At 38.3% G+C, this 23747-nt stretch overlaps 1 protein-coding gene across 1 annotated transcript in view; it reads right to left on the bottom strand.

The window, feature by feature from the left end:
• The window catches only part of LOC131939913 (sodium/hydrogen exchanger 2), a 76317-nt gene that overhangs the window by 36882 nt on the left and 15688 nt on the right, over window positions 1–23747 (bottom strand). Inside the window, exons 3-11 of the mRNA XM_059298449.1 lie at window positions 22636–22832; window positions 21162–21418; window positions 19494–19711; window positions 16695–16894; window positions 13866–13955; window positions 12121–12191; window positions 11443–11646; window positions 10358–10484; window positions 9444–9687 (exon numbers count right to left, since the gene is read on the bottom strand). Of these exons, the coding sequence (XP_059154432.1) occupies window positions 9444–9687; window positions 10358–10484; window positions 11443–11646; window positions 12121–12191; window positions 13866–13955; window positions 16695–16894; window positions 19494–19711; window positions 21162–21418; window positions 22636–22832 (1608 nt within the window). The remainder of the gene's footprint in view (window positions 1–9443; window positions 9688–10357; window positions 10485–11442; window positions 11647–12120; window positions 12192–13865; window positions 13956–16694; window positions 16895–19493; window positions 19712–21161; window positions 21419–22635; window positions 22833–23747) is intronic.

The following is a 23747-nucleotide window of genomic DNA, read 5'->3' as shown; positions in this document are numbered from 1 at the left end:
TAACCATCATCCAAACCTGTATGTAACTAGTTAACAGAAACATAACCTAAACGTTAACCTCAACCCAAATCCCTCGGTGTACGTAACTAAACCAGCTGTCAGCTGCACCATAAATTAACTAAACCTCACACCTAACACAACAACAAAAAAACCTACTTCTTCACGTTCTTGCACTGACAACCATTTCTCAACACCCTGGCTGTACCAATTAAAACACATGAACGCATGAATCGGTTTCAGCCGCAGTTTAAAATCACCAGACCGTAACGATGGAGGGGATATGAGGAGCTGTGTATGGGAGGGGGGGGGGAATGAAATCGTTTAGCACGCACTTGCTCGGGTTCAACGGCTTCATGTAGGCTGGGCAGTGGTGAGTAAAGTCATCAAGGCTTGGTTAGGTAGGGCACGGTAGTTAAGGTAGGTAACAGACGGCTACTACCATGCACCTGTGACAGGGGGATTAGCTGTACAAGTGTGTTTGATATGTGATACGCTCATTTATATATATATATATATATATATATATATATATATATATATATATATATATATATATATATAGGCTGTATATATATAAGCTATATATATAGGCCATTATTTATATATATATATAGGCTATATATATAGGCCTATATATATATATATATATAGGCCTATATATATATATATATATATATATATATATATATATATATATATGTATATACAAATTAAATACAATATCGCCGAGAATAGGTTACAGTATAATACCACATGTTAGACATTCAGTGTCACCAAACTACTATGAACTATCCATCCGGTAAACAATGTTTCTTTAAGACATTTTTCTCGGGGAAAGGGGGGGGGGGAGAGCATTTGTGTCTTTCTTTTTCTATATCAATTATATTTTTTTCCTGCTCATGGCACTTGGGCGATCATATCGTTGTCTTCTAAACAAAACAGCTTGACAATTACAGAGTAGAAGAGCTAGGCAGTACGGGCATACCGGGCTTACATTGTGTAATTACCGGTTAAGTTTAGAATTATATGGCGGTAATAAATGTCACCAAGGTCTTCCGCGGCCCTATGTGTGTGTGTTGTGGTGTGGGGGAGGGGGGGGGGGTTGAAAATGTGGTAGAAGGGGGGGGGGGGCTGAAAATGCGGTGGGAGGGTAGAGTTAGGTTAGAAATGTGTGTGCAGTGGTGGGGGTGTGATGAAAATGAAGGTAGAGTTTATCGGTTGGAAATGTAGTTAAGTGGGGGGTGGGGGGAAATATAACCAACATCTTACGCAAGTCTGTACATGTGTGTGTGTGTGTGGGGGGGGGGGGGGGGTGTTGAACGTGTGGTGAGAAGCTGGTGTCAGGTTGGAAGTATGGAGGTGGGGGGGATGAGAGGTTGTTAGTGTGATTGAGAAGGGTGAATGTAGGTGCGGTGCCTTCAAGCGATACAGAGAATTACTTTACGATAACAGAACTTAAGTAGTTTTACAAAGAGACTTGAAACTTAAACCGCCATAAAAGACAGAGTTTACGTGGGGGGGGGGGGGGGGAGGAGAGGGATTATCCTCATATTAACACAACTAAATGCTTTCTTCTATAAAAAGAAACATTTTTTTTCTATAGGTATTTCTAAAGAATAAAGAAAAGACTTTGTCAAAGTGGATTATGGAGGATTAGGAGTTGCCTCATAAAATATTCATTAATCTTCCAAGAAAAGGGGAATACATTTAAAACAAAACAAAACACAATCTTAACGTGCGAAGTGTTTTTTAAAGTGTTGAAACTAGTTTCGAACACCTCTACATCTGCCAGACACCCCTAAACTATTTTTAATGTTGTTTTTTTTTAAAATTATTTTAGAATTACCAATTACAACATTTTTTTTATAAACTTCGTCATCTTTCTCTCTGGACTTTATACATAGAAATCATTTTTTTTAAAACTGGATATTATCAGATAGAATCTGTCAGATTCTTACACACAGCGTTTCTTTCAATTTTTTTTTTCCGGGGGGAGGGGATGGGATCGGCCACTTGTAAAAGTATATATATATTTTCTATCAAAACTCTATTTCGTTAGGGCGGTGTGGGCGGAGGGGGGGGGGGGGAAGTAGCAGTTCTCCCGGGAGAGATGCCAGAAAGAACTGATTGACAGTGGGTTTAAAGGATGAGTGAAAGAAAGTAGGGCAGGCTATCTTTTGAGAGCGGTGTAGAAAAATTTAAAAAGAAAAAACAAACTTAAACGACTGGTGGTTTTAGTTCACTGAATAATAAATGCAAAATTTTAACAATTAGGTAAGCCTTTAATAATATGTTTAAAATTGAAAAGTATTTAATACAACAAAATGCAACGTTCCTTAATTTATTACGATATAGAAATCTAAATCTAAACATGTCTATTTTATATCGCTCAGCTCGATCTAAAAGGGTTGTCCAACCTACCATTCCATCTAAGATCTAAACGGTCAACATTTGACCCATCGACCTCAAAACTGTTACACGGTATGACACACTCCTCTGATATGGATAGCCAGTAATATAGCATAATTAAGGCCCTACATAATTAATTTAGTTAACAACGTAATAACGCGTGAGATAAAATTACCCTTTGGCCTACTTATTAACTTGGAGTAGATAGATTTAAACAGATCGGGGCCCACCTAAACAACCCTAGCAAAAGTTGACCCGAGAACTTCCCGTACAAAGTACAGATCAAAAAGATTTCTCCAGTATTTTCGTCTTGCTCGCCGCCGTCTCGTGTTTATGAATCCGACCAATGAAATAATTTCTTTCAGAACTTTTCACGCCGCATAGTCTGATCAGGTGATTGGTGCAAAATGTGGGACACTGCGTGCGTGTATGTGTGTGTTTGTGTGCGCTTGTGTGTGCTAGTCTGCCTAGACTGTTCTATTTTTTTTTTTAGTTCAGTTCTAAAATCGCTTCTTCAGACATCCAGGGGAGTTAACCGTCTGAGCTGGTTTCGTCTTTGTTGGTGGGTTTAAATAAAGGGCATCGCCCTAGCTGTGAAGCTTTACTTTCGCAAGAAGATAACCCTAACGCACTAAAATCATTTAAAACCAATTATTTTTTTAAAGAAAGATACACATTAATTTTATATTTAATTACTAATTAGTAATTAATGCTGTAAATTTGTAGTGTCTATTTTTCGAGCGTTAAAATACGTTTTTAAATTAAGAAATTAGCCAACTATCAGGCCTAAATTACTTCACCCATCTACCTTCTTCTTAGTTCTTAAAGTGTAATGTTGTGGGATTCCCTTCAACGTAATTAAGTACTTCTTGTTGAACATGTTATGCGCCATATAGGCCGTTGACTCCGATTTCAACCTGTTTTTCTTTTTTTTTTTTTTTATTTGCTTCCATAGCCTTTGTCCACCCAAGAACAAACTACAAGGCAGCAGTTGTTTAGTTTGGGGTTTATCTCTCCTTGATGGGTTGCTGTCCCCGGCTATCGAGACTCATCTGCCCGGGGGTTCGAACCAGAGTTTCTTCCAGGCATCTCTTCGGGGGGGGGGGGGGGGCGAAGCTACTATTAAAGTATTTATATACTAAGGTCTCTAAATACAAATACGATTTTATAAAATACATCAACCACTGGATTTTGAACAGTAAATAAAGACATTTGTTGTTTTAATAAAAAAAAAAATAACTAGGTCAAGACGCCATGTTTGTTGAGACATGTTTCTCCCTTCAGTACACACGAAACGGCGGCGGTGCAAAGTGCAGACGGTGTGTGGCAAGTTCAAGCTGACCCCACGGGTGACACAGTTATGTTTCGTGGACGTCATCAGAGGAGCAGACGAGACAAGACATAAATCGGTAGAATGGGGGGGGGGGGGGGGGGGGGGAGTTTGATACACAATACATTAAGCGGGGGGGGGGGAGGGAGGGGCGGATGTTTGATTTTTAGAAGTCAATAATGAGTGCCCATGGGAATCAGCGAAACACAAAGAGAAATATAAAGACTAAGAGAGAAATTAATGCGCCCCCCCCCCCCACACACACACACATACACTACGTTATATCCGTGTTTTGTGGACTCCACCCCCCCCCTGTTAAAATATTGATTTAGTGTTGAATTAAATTTCTTAAGAAAAAAATTACAGCATATTAGCTCTTTGTGTAGCGTGTCGTGTAAATATGCGAAATAATTATCAAGTTGGAGGTGCCTGCAGTTGAACCATGATAATCTCAAGCCACGCGCTTCATTATGTTTACAGGTACATGTTTTTTAAAACCGTATCCATACATATGTATTTGTCTAATAAGATATCAGCTTTTTCAGTTTGTGCCCAAGACACGAGAGGCAGATGAAGTAGAGTCTATCTGTTTCAATGACCTCGGCTTACAAGGTGATAATGTGGTCAGCAGTATGCCCAGCCGCCTTTGTTTCCCTAACGAGAGTTCGGTACCCATCAGAGCTGGGTCGACTCAGGGACGCACTGCTGTCACCATGATATAGTGTGATGGTACATACGAAACACAGGCTAGCGTTAAAACTTTTGATGATCCGGAGTGAATTGGCACCCGTTTCTCGGTTAATCGTGTTTGATCCCGCGGCAAATTATCGGGTGATAATTACACAGGGATGAGTAGAGAGGAGGGAGAGGAGAGGTGGGGGGGGGGGGGAGGAGGGGGGGAGGGGAGAACGCAAGGCGTACAGAATAGTCAATACGTCTGTGTGTGTCTTTCTTCCAAGACAAAGAAAATAGGAAACTGGAGGTGAGCTGTCTATACCGCACATTCAAACAGCTAAGATACACTTTTGTTTTATTCACTTCTCTGTTTCATAGGATGTTTCCATAGACAACCCAATGACTATAAGGGAAAGGCGTGGTCGGATGATAGAGTTTAGACCGCTAACCCAAAAAATTATCGAGTTCGAATACCGGGTTAAAGTCTGCAGGAAGTCCCTGAGTCCACCCAGCTCTAATGGGTACCTGGCTCACGTTAGGGAAACCGATGCGGTTGGGTATATCTGTAACATCCCTTCGTATGCAGAGGTCATTAATTGAGACGGACTCTACTTTATCTGCCCCGTGTGACTTGGGCAGATAAAAATATAATGAAGATAAGCCCCCCCCCCCAATAGCTTTGATCTCCAACAATGACCCTCCCCCCCCCCGATCAACACACACATACACACAAAGGACACATTACCATCGCGTTGGCGCTTGGTACTACACCTAACACTAACCTAACACTAACCTACCACCACCTACCACTAACCAAACACTAACCTAACACTAATCTAACACTAACACTAACCTAACGGCTAACACTAACCTAACGGCTAACACTAACCTAACACTAACCTACCACCACCTACCACTAACCAAACACTAACACAAACCTAACACCAACCTAACACTAACCTAACACCACCTAACACTATCCAAACACTAACCTAACGGCTAATATTAACCTAACTCTAACCAAACACTAACTCTAACCTAACCTAACCTAACACTAACCTGCCACTATTCTAACACCAATCTAACACTAACTTAACGTCGTACCAAAATTACCCCCGCGAGATTATAGCTATGATGGAAGTTTGTCTCGCACGAAAAGTTATGCAATATTTGAGTGCTGTCTGGTACTGTTGTTTTTTGTTATTGTTGTTTTTTTGTCGGATGGGATAGCGTGATGGTAGCTTGGCTATAAGATCAAATCACTGGGTGTTTTTTTTTTATTACAAAGGCGACTATGCCAGCGCTGTTAATTAAAGCATCACGTGATGTGCCCCCCCCCCTCCCCTACAGAGTTTCCTTTAGGTATTCCTTCAAGAGGGGCGTGGGAAGGGGGTGGGGGGAGGTTGGCACTGCTCTATCATCCCACTCATAAGAAGACAGCTTTCTCCCTACCCCCCCCCCCCCCCGCCCCCTACCTCCTCAGCGGAAAAGCACTCAGAGTCTCTTCCAGACTATTTTCTCCGGGGGGGGGGGCACTTGGAATATTTTTTTATGGGGGGGGGGGGGGGTGAGGGCGGTAGACTTTCTTCGGGGGGGGGGGCGGACACTGTTAAATATATATCCCCCCCCCCCCCCACCGAAGAGATGCCTGGAAGAAACTCTGCACTGAGCATTTAATTATTTTAATTTTAGGAAAAAATGTAAATAAATGTAGGTAGGGTTTCTTTCAGATATTTTGCTCGGAAGGGGAGGGGAAGGGACACTTGAAACTTCCAGGGGAAGGGGAAGGGGGGGGGGGACCTCATTTACGATTTCCAATGGAGGGGGGGGGGCAGTTTTGAGAGGTGGGCGGTGGATTTACTCGTAGAAAGAGGAGAGTGTCACATCACCCTGGGGGGGGGATGCCTGAAAGAAACTCTGAATAAAGGCCTTTGCAACGCCGTTAAATTTAATAGCTTTTAAATACGCTCTGAATATTTATTTTGCTGAAATAAATGTTGTAACATAATTATATGATACACCTGGTTACAGTTTGGCTTCGATTAAACGCGTGCAAGCGTAAGGGAGTTAAGCGAGAGTAGTTATAAAGAAAAATAATTTGGCAGCGTTTTGAGATTTGTGTATTTTTTATCGCAAAAGAATGGCAGGCATGTATCAAAACAATTCTAAATTATTAACACACTTGCATTTATATGATTAAATTACCGAGATCTAGAAATATCAGATTAAAGTATACTGGCTTCAAGTTTTAAGACAAACAATGGTAGTTTGAAATGTTTTAAAGGTTCTATTGTAATTTATAGCTGTTACAAAGTATTAAACAAGTTTCAAGTTAGATATACAATTCTGAATAAATGATCATATAAGAAAGATAAACCGGTAGTGATCTCCCCTAAACTTTCTCGAATATTCTTATATAAAACAACAGGGGATGGTAACTGGGGATATAGTTATGATTTTTAATCCATTTTAAATACTTAAACTTTTAAAAATAGAATATAATCTCATAAAAAAAACATTGCGCACCAAGCAAACGCCGAATAAAAACGCGTATAATAGTGCGCAATATTATTAGTACTTTAAAAATTTACATTAGTTTTTTGAGAAATCGGAAGTAGCGTAAATTACTACTTCCAGTCAACGGAAATTACTCAAAATTTAACAGAAGGTAGAGAATTAGATCTTTTACTTACATGTGAAATTTCATTTATCTATCTGAAATAGTACTCAAGTTATAGGCTTTTAAAAAATTCAAAGTAGGAAAAGTACCACTTCCGGTTATCGGAAATCGCTCAAAAGTTGATACGGATCTACGATTTTGATAAAATACTTATATATGAAATTTCATCAACCTAGCTGTAACGGTACTCAAGTTATCGTGTTTACACACGGACACACACACACACACAGACACACACACAGACATACGGACAGAATTGCAAAGTCCAGTTTTTCAGACTGGATTACGCATAAAACCTCTTAATTTTGATAAATCTGGATTGATAATTTTTGCCCGATTAAAATAAGTCCTCTATACTTCGGATGTGATGAAGGACTGAGGTGTAATACGGTGAAAATTGTTAAAATTTCAAATGATTTTTGTGCACGATTACAATACTTTCTCTATACTTCGTATATACGAGAAAGTAAAAAAAGAAAAAAATATATAGATCTACTTGTATTTGATAATATTCATGATGAAAATACTTTTTTAAACATATAAGATTAATTCAGATATTTTTTTGGACTAAAATTTGACTTTACTTAAAGTTAATTATATCAATCATTTTATGTAGTAAGCAATTTATTTGACTTTAAAAAGTAGAGTAGGCCTATAAACTATTACATGCCTAGTATTCCTTCAGGTCTAACAATACCTTCATAGGGCAGAGGAAGTAGATTTTGCTTTCATGGCTTCAGCAAAATAAAAATAAAAGTGGCTTGATATATTCCCAAACAAAAGCTCTTTTTTAATAACAACCATATATAAAACATGTCCACGTTTTTCTAAAGCCAATACAACTTTGCTACAATACATCATGCAATGTCTGAAAACTTTGATATACAGGTAATGTGAAATGTATATAAGATCAGCGTATAACAGGTACACCTTTTAAAAATAAACGTGTGTAAATTAGCAGTAGTGATGTAACTGTCAGGTGAAGTAGAGTGTATTTGGTCTCATATATGAGAAGATTTTTTGGTTAGAAATATGCTCAGGTACTTTTCTCAGCTTAATTAGGTACCCAACCGTGTTGGGTTTAGTCACTAAAATGTTAGATTCATTTCTGGGAATTGAATTTGAGACTTTTGGGTTAGCGGTTGTGTGCTCTACCTCACCCACCACATAACCCTCATTCATATTTAAGATTTTAAAAAAATGTGTGGTCCATTTAATCAAATTTCAACTTTCCACCTCCTAGTCCTTGTAGAAGAGACTAAGCTAATCTTTTGAACGAAAAGGTGTTTAAATTCAGCTCAGTACTCTATCAGACAATGAGGTGTTCAAAGTCAATTCACAAGTTTATAATATGACTATTTGGTGTTTAAAGTTTAAAAATTAGTTCATTGAATAAAATGGTGTTTAAAGTCAAATCACTATTTTATTGCACATTTGGATGTTTAAAGTCAATGAAATAGTTCATGGGACAATGCAGTGTTTAAAGTCATCTCACTTGTTCATGGAGCAATGCAGAGTTTAAAGTCAAACTCACTTATTCACAGTACTATTGGGTCTTTAAAATCAACTCACTAATTCATGGTACAATTGGGTCTTTAAAGTCAACTCACTAATTCATGGTACAATTGGGTCTTTGAAGTCAACTCACTAATTCATGGTACAAATGGATCTTTAAAGTCAACTCACTAATTCATGGTACAATTGGGTCTTTAAAGTCAACTCACTAACTCATGTTACAATTGGGTCTTTAAACTCAACCCACTAACTCATGGTACAATTGGGTCTTTAAAGTCAACTCACTAATTCATGGTACAATTGGATCTTTAAAGTCAACCCACTTACTCATGGTATAACTGGGTCTTTAAAGTCAACTCACTAATTCATGGTACAACTGGGTCTTTAAAGTCAACTCACTAATACATTGTACAATTGGGTCTTTAAAGTCAACTCACTAATTCATGGTACAATTGGATCTTTAAAGTCAACCCACTTACTCATGGTACAATTGGGTCTTTAAAGTCAACTCACTAACTCATGGTACAATTGGGTCTTTAAAGTCAACTCACTAATACATTGTACAATTGGGCAGAGGCGTAGTGAGGGGGCGGGGGGGGGGTACATATGTCCCTGGGTGCCGACCTTAAGAGGCGCCAAAATTGGTTGTAAAAGCAAATAAAAATCTCATTTTAGCTGCAGTTTTGCATTATAAATATAAAAAATATATGGAAGGGGGTGCAAATTGAAAATTAAAAGATTGTTCCTGAGGGGGGGCGCAAAATTGAAAGTTTGTCCCCAGGCGCCGGGAAGGGACACTACACCTCTGTAATTGGGACTTTAAAGTCAACTCACCACTCTCCTCTGTATCCGCCGTGTCCCCAACTTTAACATCCGCCGCTGGATTGGTGGATGTCAAACTTTTTCTCCTCTCTTTCTTCAGGTCGGTGCTGGTGGCGTAGACGCCGTTCCTGGCCCCCTCGACCTTGGCCTTGCCCTGGATGTCGCTAATGAACTGTCGCAGGTGCTCCCTCTCTGTGTGCCTGAAGGGTGGGTGGTTGTGAACCTCAGCCAGTGTGTGTCTGCGTTCTTTCACCCACTGCATAGATGAAAGATTTAAAGCATTTTTTTTTAAATGTCATTAGCTGAATTTTAATAAAGGTAAACAACTTCAACTTTTAGTAGCTTAATAAATTAAAAATTCAGTCATAGAGCTTTTAAAAAGACTCATAGTCAGATGAGGCTCATTAGCTGGGGACAGAAACTCATGTAGGAGAGAAAACTCCAAAACAAAACAAGTGTGTCTTTGCATATTGTTTTTAGATGGACAAAGGCTATAGAAGCGGATCCAGAAAGAAAAGCAGTTAGAATTCAGAGTCAACGGGTTATAGACACACAACAGGTTAACAAGTAATGCTGAATTATGTGGGGAGAAATCACCAGAGTATGATTAAGAACAAAGAAGAAGAACTGAGATAATATGTTACATAATCAGCTTACTTCACATCACTAAGTTAGATTTCTTAATAAAACTTTCTAAGGTATTGCTAATCTTAAAAATAGTACAACAGTTAATTTTTTATAAATTAAAAAAAACTGAAACAACTTCAGTACCAGAGTCAATAAATCAGGTGAAGCAGAGTTCACCTGTATTTGAGACTGCACTTAATTTGCTGATGTATGATTCTGTTTACAGTGAAACCTATAAATATCCATGTCTGAAGATCAGGAAAAAGTAATAAAAAAAACAGTATGAAAAAATAACTTACAGTACTCCGAGGACTGAACATAGACTCCTCTAGAACATTCTGCATGGCCACGTTATCTCCATTCACTGCAAACTCTGGTGGTAAATTGAGCACAACATCATTTGGTACACCAATAGTTGCCCGACGACTGAAAACAAAAATATATTTGTAAAATTGTAAACAAGGAAACCATCACACTTACAGCTACTGTAAAACTTCATAACAGCTTTTCTGTTATTCTGTTGTTTTGTGTATGGTCCAAATTATGATAAAAGTACAATTGTATTTTCACTACCAAAAGCAAAATGTTAGCTTTTATGTATTTCCATACTACTTTCCGAATGCAGAAATTTATTCTTTAAATTTTAATCTTTTGAACTACTAACAATACTTTGGCCGAACAACTAACCCAAACAAGTTGGCCACAGAAGGTAAGACAACTAACCTAAATAAGTTGGCCACATAATGGCGAAACTACTAACCTAAGAAAGTTGGCCCTAGAATGGTCAGACAACTAACCCAAATAAGTTGGCCATCTAATGGCCAGACTACTAGCCTAAATAAGTTGGCCATAGAATGGCCAGACAACTAACCTAAATAAGTTGGCCATCTCATGGCCAGACTACTAACCTAAATAAGTTGGCCATAGAATGGCCAGACAACTAACCTAAATAAGTTGGCCATCTCATGGCCAGACTACTAACCTAAATAAGTTGGCCACAGAATGGCCAGACAACTTACCTAAATAAGTTGACTATCTCATGGCCAGAATACTAACCTAAAAAAGTTGGCCAAATAATGGCCAGACTACTAACCTTAGTAAGTTGGCATCAAATGGCCAGACTACTAACCTAAGCAAGTTGGCCATAGAATGGCCAAACTACTAACCTTAGTAAGTTGGCATCAAATGGCCAGACTACTAACCTAAGTAAGTTGGCCACAGAATGGCCAGAAAACTAACATGAATAAGTTGGCCACAAATGGCCAGACAACTAACCTAAGTAAATTGGCATCAAATGGCCAGACAACTAACCTAAGTAAATTGGCATCAAATGGCCAGACAACTAACCTAAGTAAATTGGCCACAGAATGGCCAGACTACTAACCTAAGTAAGTTGGCCATAGAATGGCTGTGCTGCATAAAGTTAATAAAGGACGGGTCTCTTGAAATCCCAGGGAAAGTCTTGGCCGCTGCCTTGGCGTCCTGCATGTTGAGTTTGGTGAACCCGCGTACAATATATGTGTCTTGGGACTTGGGGTTCTCTCGTAGCAACCAAGGCTTCAGGTACTTGGAATTGTAGTAGTCAAACCTGTTAGAGTGTATCTGATGTTTTATTTAATTGGCCCAGAGAGTTAAGTCTAAAGTAATTTTATTTACATGAAAATATATACTTGCAGTGTGCAACAAGTCTAGATATCCTCTACAAAATTTGTAATCTACATTGATCTATACTTAAATTTTTAAAAATCAATATTTTTATTAGGCCTTTTATTTATAAAATAAATAAAAAAATAGGCCTGTATAAACTGCAGGCTAAATTAAATGTTTTAAAAAGTTGACTGGCACCTATTTATGAAACAAACAATTGTGTCCAGATTTGCCCAACAAGTCTAGATATCCTCTAAAAATTTTTAATCTACATTGATCTTGCAACAATACTTAAATTTTTAAAAATCAATATTTTTATTAGGCATGTTATTTATTACATAAATTTAAAAAATAGGCCTATATTATATAAACTGCAGGCTAAATTAAATGTTTTAAAAAGTTGACTGGCACCTACTTATGAAACAAAGAATTGTGTCCTGATTTGCCCACAATGTCCTCTACTCCAGCCATCAAATGATCAATAAACTGAAAGATGAGAGTCAAAGAAGCTCATTAAAAAGTAGGATCTAGTTCAGACGTTGAACCTTTATATACAATGCATACAGACACTGAACCAAATCTTAGGAAGTTTACTTAATTAAGATGTGCATAAAAAATAACCAGATAAGTAAACAACTAAATAAATTTTATAGGCCTACTCCTTTTTTATCAAAGACACAACAATATTTTTTTCATCAGTGATACTATAATAACTATAAATTAAATTACAACAACATTTATGCCAGATTAGTAAACAAGTAAATAAATGTTATACTCCTTATTTTATCAAAGACACAACAATATTTTATTTATCAGTGATACAATATGTTTAAACTCTAAATTAAATTAAAACAACATTCATGCTATCTTTTGTTGACCAATTTCTTTAGGTTTTTTTTTCTATACAGCATAGTTAACCTATTTTATGGTATCTTATGTTCAGCTGTTGGCTGTGTGTGTGGAAAGTATCTAGGGAAATAAATGTACCCAATACATATCTGGTCTAGACAGATTCTTAACACATGCATTACTTTTTGCAAGACAGGTCACAGTGACCTGTTTCAATCATATAAACACTTCTGTTTGCTATTTCTTTTGATAGAAATGAGAGGTCTTAGCCAGTGTACCACACACATTATTTTACATTTGACCTCACACAAACATTTAAAGTAAATTATTTTCTGTAACAAAATATTGTTACAGTTTATATTATTGTTCTCTATTATTTCAAATTAAATGAATGGGGATGGGGGAGTTAACTGACCCTCACCCACAAAAAATAAAAATGAATGTGAAAATTATACAAAAGCAAACATAAAATGAGCCTCTTAGTTGACCCCCCCCCCCCCCGGCCCCCACCCCCTGGAGAAAAAAATCATGGAGGGTGTCAGGTGTCATTGATCCCTCTACTCTAAACATAAGAATCACATAAGAAATGATACAGCTAATTCCATTATTAATAAGCCCTCTGTAACCATCATATACAGGAGAAATTGAATAGGCCAATGCCCACTGAATCAATCATCAATTTTATTTAACCCACCCTCCACCCACCTCCCCACTAATTGATAAGATATAAGAGAACATCAAAAGAAAACTTGAATATATAGATCTAGATTTACAAATGATGCATCCATGCACTTCAGACCTCATCAAAACAAAATATCCAGGCCATAGTTTATTAGTAATCTGTCTATTCAAGCTTTTGTACCTTTAAAGGAACAATCCAGCTTTGAGTATAGAAAGATTAAAAAATTTTTTTTTTAATTATGATGCACTATTTTTAAATTGAATGTTTTCTGATGATTTTCAATGCATGAATCCTAAAAAAATTCATCATCATATTTGTACACATTCAAAAATAGTACACACACATTCTATTTTGTACATATCCCTATCTAGTACACAACAACATGTACACAAACACCCTACATTTGAACACATCTATCAAGTACACAAGCACTCTAAATTTTACACATCCCCAACATCTACACGAACATTCTACACTAGTACACATCACCAGCACGTACATGAGCATTTTACACTAGTACACATCCACAACACTTATTGAGCACACTACATGTTTACACATCCCCAACACCTGCATGAGCACACTACACTAGTACACATCACCAACAAGCATAAAGAAAAACCACTCACCCTTTTGTGAAGCATCTCATTCATGGATGGATCCTTCTCCTCCGCCCTCTCCACTTTTAAAGCATTGACAACAGGTTTGATTGTTATACCCTATAGGATGAGCGTATCTATTAATGTAGCATAATCAATCATATGAACTATTGCTTGAAAAAGTCAATAAACAAAGTTCAGCAAAATTATTTTTATTGGCAAATACACCCCCAGCTTACAGAACTATTGTGTTTCAATGTAGTTATTGTTAGCTTGTTGTTAGTGCATTGTTTTGAGCTTATTTAACATATTGTTTAGTGTTTATTTATGATATTGTTTAGTATATTGTTGTATTTAGTTAGTGTTTTGTTTATTTATTTAGTATGTTGTTTCTTGCATTGTTTAGTATTTATTTAACATGTTTTTAATGTTTATTTATGTTATTTTTAGTACATTGTTGTTTTTATTTGATGTTTTGTTTATTTATTTAGTATGTTGTTTCTTGCATTGTTTAGTGCTTATTTAATGAATGGCTTAGAAGGCCTATACTGTTTTGTGCATTACTTAATATGTACACATAACCTACAATTAGAAATATAATTTATAGATAACTTTTCTTACATTCCTAACTTACTTACTGTAAAATATGTCCTAGTCATTATATTTCACTAGCATATATTCCCTTACAATTATCCTTTAATGACGTAATGTACATACAGATATTCACACCTAATCTCACCCCCTAGCTCTTAACCCCCACAAACATAATTCCACCCAACTCCCCCCCCCCCTCACACACCTACCTACCCTCAGCCCCTACCCCCACAAATACAATCCCTCCCGACTATCCCTTCCTCACACACCTAACCTCACCCCCTACCCACACATACACAATCAATCCCACCTCCCCCCTAAAACACCTAACCCCCTACCCCCACAAACACAATCATCCCAACTCACCCACACACACCTAGCCTCAACCTCATCACCCCCTACCCACACAAACACAATCCCTCCCCACTCCCCCCTCCCTCACAGACCTACCCTCACCCCCTACCCCCACAAACACAATCCATCCCAACTCCCCCCTCCCTCACAAACCTACCCTCACCCCCCCCCCAACACAATTCATCACAACTAACCACCCTCCCCCACAAACCTAGCCTCAACCTCACCACCCCACCCCCATACTCCCATAAATACAATCCATCCCAACTCCACTTTCTCACACCTAGCCTCCTCCACTCCCCCCCCCCCCCCCGACCACCCACACAATCAATCACAAGACTTGACCCCACCACCGGCTGTTACCACTGTTTGTACTTTAACCCCACGTCAACACAGGAGACCATGCATGATCAGCTTACAACAACAAAACAACATGTTGATATGCCCATAGTGTTGTTATCTTCAAACCACGTACAACCCTTTTATTTACGGTTTCACAAATTGCACTCTTTTTTTAAACTAATCTTAAGGGCTTAAGGATAAACACATTTATATGTGTTTTTACGAGATACTTTTATATATGTTTTGACAAAATGAACTGTTTTTCAGCAATATCGTATGGGCGTAAGGATAAATTAAACACATTTATATGTGTGTTTATGATATACTTTTATGTATGTTTTCACAAATTGCACTGTGTTGTTCAACAATATCGAATGGGTTAAGGATGAAATAAAACACCAGTGATATGTGAGTTGTTGCAATACTTTTATGTATGTTTATACAATTGGCACTCTATGTTCTATCTAAGTTATACTGACTTTAGGGTGAAATTTAAAAAAATTCATCACCTTCTTATACTAAAACGCTGTACATTTAACAATATTGGCTTACATCGATCCTTTTTTTAAAGGCTGTAAATGTTAGCGTTATAAATCTCAAGAAAATATGTCACTTCTCATAAATTGATATTCCTGGAGTTTTGTTACGCCCTCCCCCCTGTATCCCCTCACCCTGCGGGCTTCAGCTCTCACCCTCTCCCCCTATACCAAGTTGGAGAAGCTCCACTGACCCTACCCCCACCACCAGCCACTCCAGTATAAACCCCTGATCTCCCCCCCCCACACAGCTAGTTTAATCTCCTTATTATATCCCCCCAGCTAGTAGGTCTATATCCCTGACCCCACCTCACCCTCCCCTTCCCCCAGATAGCGGTATAAACCTCTGACCCCACCCCCCCCCCAGCCAGCATAACCCCCTGACCCCCAACCAGTATAAACCACTGACCCCCCAGCCAGGATAAACCCTTGACCCCCATGCCAGTATAACCTCCGCCCCCCCCCCACAGCCAGTATAAACCCCTGACCCTCCCCCAGCCAGTATAAACCACTGACCCTCCCCCCACAGCCAGCATAACCCCTTGACCCCCAACCAGTATAAACCCCTGACCCCCCAGCCAGGATAAACCCCTGACCCCCAGCTGGTACAATCCCCTTCCCCCCAGCCGGTATAAACCCCTGACCCCCAGCTGGTACAATCCCCTTCCCCCCAGCCGGTATAAACCCCTGACCCCCAGCTGGTACAATCCCCTTCCCCCCAGCCGGTATAAACCCCTGACCCCCAGCTGGTACAATCCCCTTCCCCCCAGCCGGTATAAACCCCTGACCCCCAGCTGGTACAATCCCCTTCCCCCCAGCCGGTATAAACCCCTGACCCCCAGCTGGTACAAACCCCTTCCCCCCAGCCTGTATAAAACCCTGACCCCCCCCCCCCCGCCCCCGCTAGTATAACCCCCCTCCCCCAGCCGGTACAACCACCTGACCCCCCCCCAGCCAGTAAAACCCCTGACCCCCCCCCCCCAGCCAGTATAACCCCCCCCCCTTTCCCCCACCCCCTATAACCCCCACTCACCTGTATAAAGACCGTGAAGAAGACAATGACCAGGGTGGTGGTGACGAACATGGCACGGTCCGGCATACCGGGGTCGAGCAGGAGGGCCAGACAGAAGGCGATCCCACCCCTCAGACCCCCGTAGGACATGATGAACTGGTCAATGGGGGACAGACGAATCAGACGGCGCCGGTTGACCATGGACGATAAAAACACAACACCTAAAGAACAGAAAACAAGATACATTTACCGAAACAATTTTTTTTAGATATTTTGTTTAAGGAAGTGGGGGGGGGGGGGGGGGTCATCTATACATGACGCCTGAGTTTTTTGATGATTTTTACCTGCACCCTTCCCTCCGTAACATATCGACACAAAAAAAAAATAATAATATTCCCACCCACCTATAATGACGTCACACCTCAGTTAACATCCTCCTGTAAAATCGATGTTTTTTTTTTTTTTTTTTTTTTTTTTTTTTTTTTTTTTTTTAAAACCATCGTTTTCTTTCTAAAATATATTTACCTAATTGGGCTCGTTCATCATTGAGTATATTAAGCAATTTCTATTAAAATTTACAGAAAATAGCTTTCAAAAACACGAAATAACGGCTACAATTTAGTTTACAACATTACTTTTTTAAAATGTTAAAGTTTATCGTCACACTAGCTGAATTCCCCCCCCCCCCCCCCATTCATCACATATCGTCACAAAATTACTGACCTCCCTCTCCCTTCCCTTACTAGCGTGACGTCATTTATAGACCACCCTTTAGTCATAAAAAAAATAAACCTTAATTAATTAAGCCTCAGTTAAAACTGAATACCGTAATCATAATGTTAAACTTAATTGTAATGTTGTATAGTATTTTTCCCCTAATCCTCAGGCAGTAGAGTAGAACGTCGCTGAGTCGACCCAGCTCTGATAAGTACCTAACTTACGTTATTGAATGTAAAGGCGACAAGGCATAATACTGACTGCATTATCCCCTTATACGCCGAGGTCACAGAAACAGTTAAACTCTACTTCAGGTTTCGAAAAGGGAACTTTCCTTTCACTTTACCTCTAACCAAATACCATAACAATCGCCCTAACTTTATACCTCCATTTAATATTAGGGCGACTAAAACAATAACACGCCACTAACCATAACTCACCCTAACTATCCCAGGGGATCTAAAACTTTTTCTAACATGCCTCAAAAAACATACGTAACACTGACAGTGATTTAGACAAACAAACATGCATGTTAGATAAAATAAAAACAGAAAAAAATATTTAGATAAACAAAACATCGAGGTTAGATAAAAAAATTTTTAATAAAAAACAGAAAAAAATATTAAGATAAACAAAAAAAAGCTAGGTTAGATAAAAAAGAACAGAAACGAATTTAGACAAACAGCCAAGATAGATTGGCGAACAGAAAATGATTCAAACAGACATAATAACAAACATACAAAAACACATCAGAACAGTTAAATAAAAACAACAACTTCACCTGTTACTTTGAAGATCAAACAAAACAAAATAGCAAACAGTTAAATAAAAACAACAACTTCACCTGTTACTCTGAAGATCAAACAAAACAAAATAGCAAACAGTTAAATAAAAACCACAACTTCACCTGTTGCTCTGAAGATCAAACAAAACAAATAGCAAACAGTTAAATAAAAATAACAACTTTACCTGTTACTCTGAAGATCAGTGGCGGAACTAGAAAAAAAAGGCTCCCCCGCAAAAAATTTTTTGGGCCCCCTATATGTATATATGCATATATATATAATATATATATATATATATATATATATATATATATATATATATATATATATATATATATATATATATATATATACATACATACATACATACATACATACATATATATAAGTAGCCCGCTTCTCTAAATTTTAAATAGTCTCTTACCTGAGTATTTTAATCTATTTTATTGCAATGTATAACCACTCTGAGATAACGAACCAGACAACAATAATCACGTTTTACAAATGTTTGTATTACGCCTTTATGTTTGCCGAAAATTGTGACAACAATGCTGGCTGGTCAAAATTATATAAACACGTAAGCTTGATTTTGCAATGGTTTCTCGCGTTATGTTTATTTTTATGATTTTTTTTGTATTTATATTATTAGCTTTGAATACATTCATTTTTATAGCTATATGATTCTTTAGTATGTCTTATTTAGATAATAATTAAGAGAATAAATGGCTCTTTAATTTACATAGTACAAAACTATTTAAATGAGTAATATGGGCACCCGTGTTTTAATAGAGGGCAGTAAGTCATGGAAGTAGTGTGAACGTTTGCCCATCTTTCAAAGTAGAGCTCTTGTAGATTTTATATTTTCCTACGCAACAGTGTGTGTTAGTTACTGTAGAACAATCACTGCTATAGTAGACCTGTTTGTTTTTTACAAAACCGCTATCAAGGTGCACGAAAAACATTATTTATGAAAAGAAAATTCATTGTTTTTTTGGTCGGAATTGGGCCCCTAAACTTCGTGGGCCCCCCCCCCCCCGCATTGCGGGGTCTGGCGGCACAGTAGTTCCGCCCCTGCTGAAGATCAAACAAAACAAAATAGCAAACAGTTAAATAAAAACAACAACTTCACCTGTTACTCTGAAGATCAAACAAAACAAAATAGCAAACAGTTAAATAAAAACAACAACTTCACCTGTTACTCTGAAGATCAAACAAAACAAAATAGCAAACAGTTAAATAAAAACAACAACTTCACCTGTTACTCTGAAGATCAAACAAAACAAAATAGCAAACAGTTAAATAAAAACAACAACTTCACCTGTTACTCTGAAGATCAAACAAAACAAAATAGCAAACAGGATGAAATCCAGCTGCCAGTCGTGCGAGTCGATGACGGTGGACAGTCCAAGAAACATGAAGATGATCGTCTCTGAGATGTTCGCCATCAACTTCATGAAGTACTTCACTGTGGTCGTCGACTTCTTCGTCATGTTGGCCTCGGTGTAATGTCTCATGATGATACCTCCAAAGGTTAAGCTGGAAATGAAAGATTTTTTTTGTGCTGGAGTTTTGTTGATGGCACGGCGTGGTCGGGTGGTAGGGCGTATGACTGCTAGCACGAATGTTTTGAGTTCGGATCTGAGGCTTGAAACTGATGGGTAGGCTATCTGACTCACAGTAGGGAAAGTAAATGCAGTTGCGCATAGGTGAATTTATTTATGTATATCCCAAAGGTCATGGGACGGCGTGGTCGGATGTTAGAGCGTATGACCGCTAACCCGAAAATTTCCTGTTCGAATCTCGGGCTTGAGCCCAATCTTTGATGGGTACATTACTCGCATTAGGGAAAGTAAAGGCGGTTGCGCATAGTGTCGACTGCACTATTTCTTTGTAAGCCGAGGTCACAGAAACAGGTGAACTCTACTTCATCTTCATCTGGCCATGGATATCCAGATTCGAAAAGGTTACTTATATCACAGGGTCATAGATATAGACGGACTCTACTTCATCTGCCCTAAAGTACAGACAGATTTAAACGGATAGTTTACTATTACTCTCCCTATATACAACAGACATCATTAACAACTATCTACCCCAGCTCCGATACGACAGTTCTTATAACCCTAACTGCTACTGTTTCACTATACACTATACAACACGTTATATCTAAAAGGATAACTGTCTCCACATAGGCCAGTACAGCATGACCCTTGTCATAACTCCAAACGATAACTATCTTTATATCGGCATATACAGCAAGACCATTGTTATAATACAAACGATAACTATCTTTTTATTGGTCTATACAGCATGATCCTTTTTATAATACACACGATTATTATCTCCATATCTGCCTACAAATTGACATTTTTCTACCTCAAACAGTACAACTTCTTTCTAATTAAGCCTAATACTAGTATTACTAATTTAGCCCATTAAAAAACCCCGGATGAAGGGCGGTAAACAATGAAAATATTTCAGTGTGGTTAAAGCCCATTGTGTTAAAGGTGTCAAGCAGGGGCGTCATTATATCGGGTGTCATCCAGTGCCGCAACCGAGGGTGTCACCTCCATCCACACACCCTCTAACGACGTAGAATTGTCGTTTCTGGTGTCAACACTTTACCGTTTTTTGTTTTATTTTAGCTGGATAAAACATTGTTTTAAAAGTAAATTTGACGATTTTTTTTCGATTTGGTGTCATCCCCTAAATGGATTTGCCCGCTCGGAAAGTACCCAGTCCTCCCCCTCCCCCCCCCCCCCCCCCCACGTCCTCCCCCTACATCTTACGACGCTACTTATGTTGAAAAGCCTTATACAGTGACACGTTTTTTGTGTAGGGAAGGGAGTAGGCAGATTCCCCCCCCCCCCCTTAAAAAAGCAGACATTTCAGTTGTATGCGAAATACACTTTAAAAACATAAAATTCCAATTGTAAAATTATTCGTGCAAAAAAAAAAAAAAAAAAAAAAAAAAAAATCTACTCACGCTAAAATGCCAGATAACTCCATGATCTCTGACGTCAGGTAGGCGAGGTAACCCAGGACAAATATAAACAAAGGTTCGATAACTCTCACATGATCCGTGTATTTAGTGATGAAGGCGCCGACGAGCCCATAAATGACACCTATCAGCGTGCCGCCCAAACAGACGATGAAAAACTGCAGAACCCCAGTGGCAAAGTCGATGATTTCTAGATTACTTTCCCCGATCTCCGTAAAGCCCTCCATCATTCTATAAATAACCTGGAGGAGTATTCCAAGGGATAAAAGTGTTATTTTCCTAACTTAATTAGAACTTAATTATAGAACTTAATTGTAGAACTTAGTAGAACAAAACTTACGTGAGTAAATAACCTATACTCAACTGTGATTTTGAAACCACAAAAACGAAGAAGAAGAAAAAACACAAAACAATTACAGATTATACATTTGTTGATTTAAAAAAAGCGAATTCTTACTCTGATTTTTAAAAACAACAACTTTAAACCTTACTATTTTAACTAAACATGTAAAATGTGTTTGCACTTCTTCCCAAAACACCGGAACTGAATAATATCTAGAGTCTACTCCAAACAAATCCTAGCACTACACCTAATAGAAAAAAATGATTTGCTGATTTTGGTGCTTTAAGTAAACTGTAATTCAAACGAACGTCTGATTTTCTTTCAGTCATCTCTTCGGAGGGGCACCTCTCCTCCCTCCCAGAACCACGTTTACCACCCCCCCCCCCCACCACCACCCCATCGAACGGAATAGATTTTACAAAATATATACTTAAACCAGTGTCCCCCCTCCTCTCAAAGTTTAAGTCCGCTCCCCTCTCCCCAACCAAAAATTTCAAGTGCCCCCCCCCCCCTTCCCGGTTAAAATAAATGTCTGAAAGAAACACGGACTAACACAAATATGGGGCTTCAGCTATTCCTTAAAAAACACACCACATTGTGGGAAGTCGAACATCTATCTATATATATAATTCTCTTTTTGGAGACGCTAGAAAACAAGCTGTAAGCGCACTCCCTACCACCCCACCCCTACATGGTCTGGTGAGCTGTGGTTCACGCTAAATGTTTACAAACGTAGAGCCGGGTTTAGTGACGGCTATTAGGGGCAGATAATTTAGTTTGAAACGATTTTAAACTTAGGGGAGGTAACTAAGAGGAGGCTGTTTTCACGGGGGGGGGGGTTGTAGGGTAGGGGTTGGGGAAAAGGAGGGTGGGGGTAGTATCATCCTTAACGACCTACTGATAGCGTTTTAAAGCAAATATTTTCAGTGGCAGCATTGGAGCTGTCGAATTCACAAATTATGAATTACTGAAAAGTAGAGAATAAAACAACTAAATAGCGGCATATGATACGCCGCGGGTTGGCTCGTTAATTAATAAGTCAACTACCCAACGATCCCCGTCACACAAGCACTGAACCACTAAACACGTGACTTCCTTCATCCAAACAAAACTCACCACGGTGACGCCATCGTTGAGCAGCGACTCGCCAAAGACGATGATGTACAGGATCTCGTTGACCTGGATCTCCTCAAAGATGGCCAGCACAGCCACGGGGTCGACGGCGGAGATGAGGGCAGCGAAGACGAAGGCGTGGAGGATGCTGACCTTCTTGTGGATCCAGCCAATGTAGGACATACCCCACAGACCGATGCCTGAAAGTCAAAGATTTTTTTTAAAAAGATTTCTGATTACAGAAAATCATAATTTTATTTTTATAGATTTGCTAATTCCTGAAAATCATAATTTTATTTTATTTTTTTAGATTTGCTAATTCCTGAAAATCATAATTTTACTTTTAGATTTGCTGATTCCTAAAAATCAATTTTTTTCTATAGATTTGCTGATTTCTGAAAATCAATTTATTTTAGATTTCAGGTTACTGAGCATCCAAAATTGTTCTCAGATTTGCTGATTTCTGAAGATCATCATTTTACTTCAATACAAGCCTATTCCCGAAAACCATTTTTTTTTATATTAGCTGATTCCAGAAAATCCATATTGTTCTAAGACTTGCTGATTTCTGAAAATCAACATTGTTCTTAGATGTAATACTATTTCTTTGTTCCAAATTTTTGAATACTATTTAACTACTATGTCTTTACAAATCATTTTTTTTAAATTATAATGTTGTTATTATGTTTAAAAAAAAACAGCCAATATAAAAAAGGCCTCAGTGCCTGCTGTTGTTACCGTTATTGAATAAATAAATAAAATATATTGACATTGAATTGCTGGTTCCTAAAAGTCAAACTTTGATTCTTTTCTTTGTTGATCCCTGAAAATTCACTGTTCGTGACACTAAACTTTTCCGTCACTGTAATTTTAAAAATTCCCCTTTTTAAAAAAAGTTATTTTTCTGGATCCTCAGACTCCTGAAAATTAATTTTCAGTTTTTATCTATTTCCAAATAATTTAATTTCTGCAAATTAAAATAATTTTTTAATTATGTTGTTTATGTTTCTAAATGCTCCGATTCCTGCTAAGTTTAATATGATTCACCTACAATATTGACTAGCTCCTTTTCATCTTCTGCAAAAACAAATTCCGTTTTAAAACTAAGTTAAGCC

The sequence above is a fragment of the Physella acuta genome, unplaced genomic scaffold (genome assembly GCF_028476545.2).
Source record: "Physella acuta isolate Inbredline_101_S28 unplaced genomic scaffold, ASM2847654v3 ptg000301l, whole genome shotgun sequence".
Classification (NCBI taxonomy): Eukaryota; Metazoa; Mollusca; class Gastropoda; family Physidae; genus Physella; species Physella acuta.
This window is presented reverse-complemented; position numbering and strand designations above follow the sequence as displayed.